Source organism: Coloeus monedula, assembly GCF_965178545.1.
Source record: "Coloeus monedula genome assembly, chromosome: 2".
NCBI classification, from domain to species: Eukaryota; Metazoa; Chordata; class Aves; order Passeriformes; family Corvidae; genus Coloeus; species Coloeus monedula.
In genome coordinates, this window is record NC_138782.1 from 104,376,135 (window position 1) to 104,379,385 (window position 3,251).

Genomic DNA, 3,251 nt, shown 5'->3' on the forward strand with positions numbered 1-3,251 from the left:
CACCCGCAGCCTATAGCTCTGGCTGCAAACGCGGCCACTGACTTTCCCTGCCGTGTGTTAAGTGGGGACATGCAAGCATCGCCGGGATGCTCCAATTCACGGTGACCTGGGGAAGGCTCAGCCCTCGCCATCCCGCACTGCAGCGGGACCTGCGCATCCCGCAACGCGCACCTGGCGCGGCGCCGCCAGCCCCGCACAGCAGTGCGAGCCCATGCAGAGATCGGGGCAGGGGAGGGCAGGGGAGGGCCAGAGGGATGCCAGAGGGATGTCTGAGGGATGTCTGAGGGATGTCTGAGGGATGTCTGAGGGATGTCTGAGGGATGTCTGAGGGATGTCTGAGGGCCGGGCGGGAGCGCGCCGCTGCCGCCCCGGGCCCCGCGCGGGCCCGCGCAGCCCCGCGCACTATTTACTCCCTCAGCTGTGCGCGCGGCCACGCCCCCCGTCGCTATTGGCTGCCCGGGCGGAAGGCCCCACCAGTGAGGGCGCCCCGCGGTGATGGACGTGCGAGCGATCGCCAATGGCAGCGAGCGCGGGCCGGGCCCGGCGGCGGCCGCCATATAAGAGCGGCCGCGCAACGCCGGCCCTCAGTGCGAGCTCCGGCAGCGCCCGAGCGGCTCCGCAGCGCTCCGCAGGCTTCAGCCCGTCCGCCCCCCGGAATCGCTCTCTCCGCCCGCCTGGCAGCATGAAAGCCTTCAGCCCTGTGCGGTCCGTCAGGAAAACCGGCCTCTCGGAGCACAACCTGGGCATCTCTCGGAGCAAGACCCCCGTGGATGACCCCATGAGCCTGCTGTACAACATGAACGACTGCTACTCCAAGCTGAAGGAGCTGGTGCCCAGCATCCCGCAGAACAAGAAAGTGAGCAAGATGGAAATCTTGCAGCACGTCATCGACTACATCCTGGACCTGCAGATCGCCTTGGATTCGCACCCCAGCATCGTCAGCCTGCACCACCAGAGACCCGGGCAGAACCCTTCCTCCAGAACTCCTCTGACCACCCTCAACACAGACATCAGCATCCTCTCGCTACAGGTAGGTGCCTCCCCCGCGCCCCGGCTCGCCGCTGACCTGGCTCGGGGAGCTCGGGTGGCGTTAGCCGTGTCCCCAGCGCGGGTGGCGAGGTGACAGCACCCGCGGCGCGCTCCCTCTCCCGCGGCGGGGCTGGACCGGGACCATCCGATCCCGCCTCCCTGAGTGCTCGGCCACCTCGCCCTTACCCTGCTCTTGTTCTCTCGCAGGCGTCCGAGTTCCCCTCAGAGCTCATGTCAAGCGAAAGCAAAGCACTTTGTGGCTAAATCTAACGGTGAGTGCTGTGCGCCTTATTCCTAAACTTCGGGTAAAAACTGCCTCCCCAGGGAATGGGAGGCGTGATGGCAAGTGCTAAAAATAGGTCCTAAAAGTTGATTAGGAGATGCCTTTGTAATCAGTAAGAAATGAGACTAATAACTGAGTCTTGAGGTCCTAAGTGTGTGTGTGTGTGTGTTGCTGAGGTTCACCCAGCAGCACAGGCTGCTCTGATCCTGCTCGCTGCTTAATGCAAATTCTTATCTGTTCTTGGAGTCTTAACTTCCTGGGCCAAAGTGACTGATTAAGTTGGGAATCTTGGCACAATTCCTTGAATTCTGTGATGTGGGATTGTCTGCGCTATCAGTTAAATAAGTGACTGCTTTTAATCAAATAATTGCTCTAAGAGGCAGGCTGGCGCCTCTGAACATTGCGTTTACAGAGATCTAAATAAAGATTGGACTGAGAATCCTCTTTCTAGCCTTTCCCTGGAGTGTATGTTATTTTTATGTTCAATTTGTGCTCTTGAGAGCGAGTGTGTGAGCGTGTATGTGTTGCATCTGGACGCCAGGGTTTGCCCAATCTCTGAGTGTTTGGTTAAATGTTCAAACTGTGGCTTCCTCTCTGGCGCCAGTCTGTCCGGATCTCTGCCCTGTTAGCATTCTCCTAAATATGCTTCTTTTCAATCTCTTGCAGGTGTTCCACTGATGAGATTTTTTTTTTTTTTGCACAAGAAAATGTCTACAGGATTTTTTTTTTTTTTTGAGGTGCTGAATTTATTTTTCAGCTGTATATCTGGAGGGGGAAATCCACGTTCAAGTAAAAGGACCTTTAAAATTAATAAAGAAGAAAAAATCAAGATTGACCTTTATCCCCACCCCATTTTTCAACTTGGACTGAACCTAGTTATTTATGAAGAGACTCTTAAATACCCTTTCCCTAGTTGGAAGGCTTCCTTTATATACTATTCCCAACGTGGGGAGCGAAACAAAAATCTCACAAGGAGTTGCCCATTTTAAAGCAGACTTTGCCTTTTTTTCCAAAGGTGGAGCGTGAGTACCAGAAGGATCCAGTGTTCAGTTTTTTAGGAAAGTCTGTGGTCAGAAATTACCTTTTTGACACAAACCTAGGACTGAATGCTGTGTATATATTTATATATAAATATATATATGAGTGAAACCTTGTGAACTCTTTAATTAGAGTTTTCTTGTATAGTGGCAGAAATATACATTTCTGCAAAAAGTGTAATGATGTACCTAATCATGCTAAACTTTTTATAAAAGTTTAGTTGTAAACTTAACCCTTTTTATACAAAATAAATCAAGTGTGTTTATTGAACTGATTGCTTGCTTTATTCTTTGGGGACCAATTGTTTGCTGGCTTTGATTTGTGTTGTGGTTTTGTTGTTTGTTTTTTTAATACTTATACATTCTGTTACGAATTCATCAAGTAAAAATTCAAATATGTAGAGACTATAAAGAATAAAATTACCTGAAGTGAATAATTCTTGTAACTTGGAAAATCTTATTTGAGTGTATATTGCAAACTTCTAAGTGCTCTGCCTGTAAACAGTGTGAAAGGAACTAGAAAAGGAATTTATTACACAGGGGATGCTATTGACAAAAGTGCTTGGAAATGTACAAAAGCAGTTAATCCTGAGGCATTCCCATGGAGTACTGCCTTTTTTATTCCCTCCCACCCCTCTGAATGACTCAATTTGGGGTAGTAAGGGCCCAGATCTGTTAATTTGTGCTTAAAATAATCACTCAGAATTAAGGGTTGTGGGTGGTTATTAGTCCCCCAACTCCAAAAAGGCTTTGAATGTGAGAGTTGGTGATGCGTTAACATGGGATCTAGAATGATGAAGTGACTGTTGCCTTTCCTCACTGGAATTTTCATGCTTCCATGCAATATTTCAATGAAATGAGCTTTCTAATCAGTTGCAGCAGCTTCTCCATATGACTAAGAT

General features: G+C 49.8%; 1 protein-coding gene across 1 annotated transcript; it reads left to right on the plus strand.

Moving 5' to 3' along the window:
• The first annotated feature begins 600 nt into the window (after nucleotides 1–600).
• Nucleotides 601–2,656, plus strand: ID2 (inhibitor of DNA binding 2). The gene is made up of 3 exons (XM_082302322.1): nucleotides 601–1,030; nucleotides 1,237–1,301; nucleotides 1,979–2,656. The coding sequence occupies exons 1-2, from the start codon at nucleotides 683–685 to the stop codon at nucleotides 1,291–1,293; spliced, it is 405 nt and encodes a 134-aa protein (XP_082158448.1). The 5' UTR covers nucleotides 601–682; the 3' UTR covers nucleotides 1,294–1,301; nucleotides 1,979–2,656.
• The last annotated feature ends 595 nt before the right edge of the window (nucleotides 2,657–3,251 follow it).

Excerpts from the sequence above, each read along its gene's own strand:
- ID2 (XM_082302322.1), top strand. The coding sequence starts at position 683 with ATGAAAGCCTTCAGCCCTGTGCGGTCCGTCAGGAAAACCGGCCTCTCG. Across the intron at positions 1,031-1,236 it reads TCAGCATCCTCTCGCTACAG|GCGTCCGAGTTCCCCTCAGA; the intron begins GTAGGTGCCTCC and ends GTTCTCTCGCAG.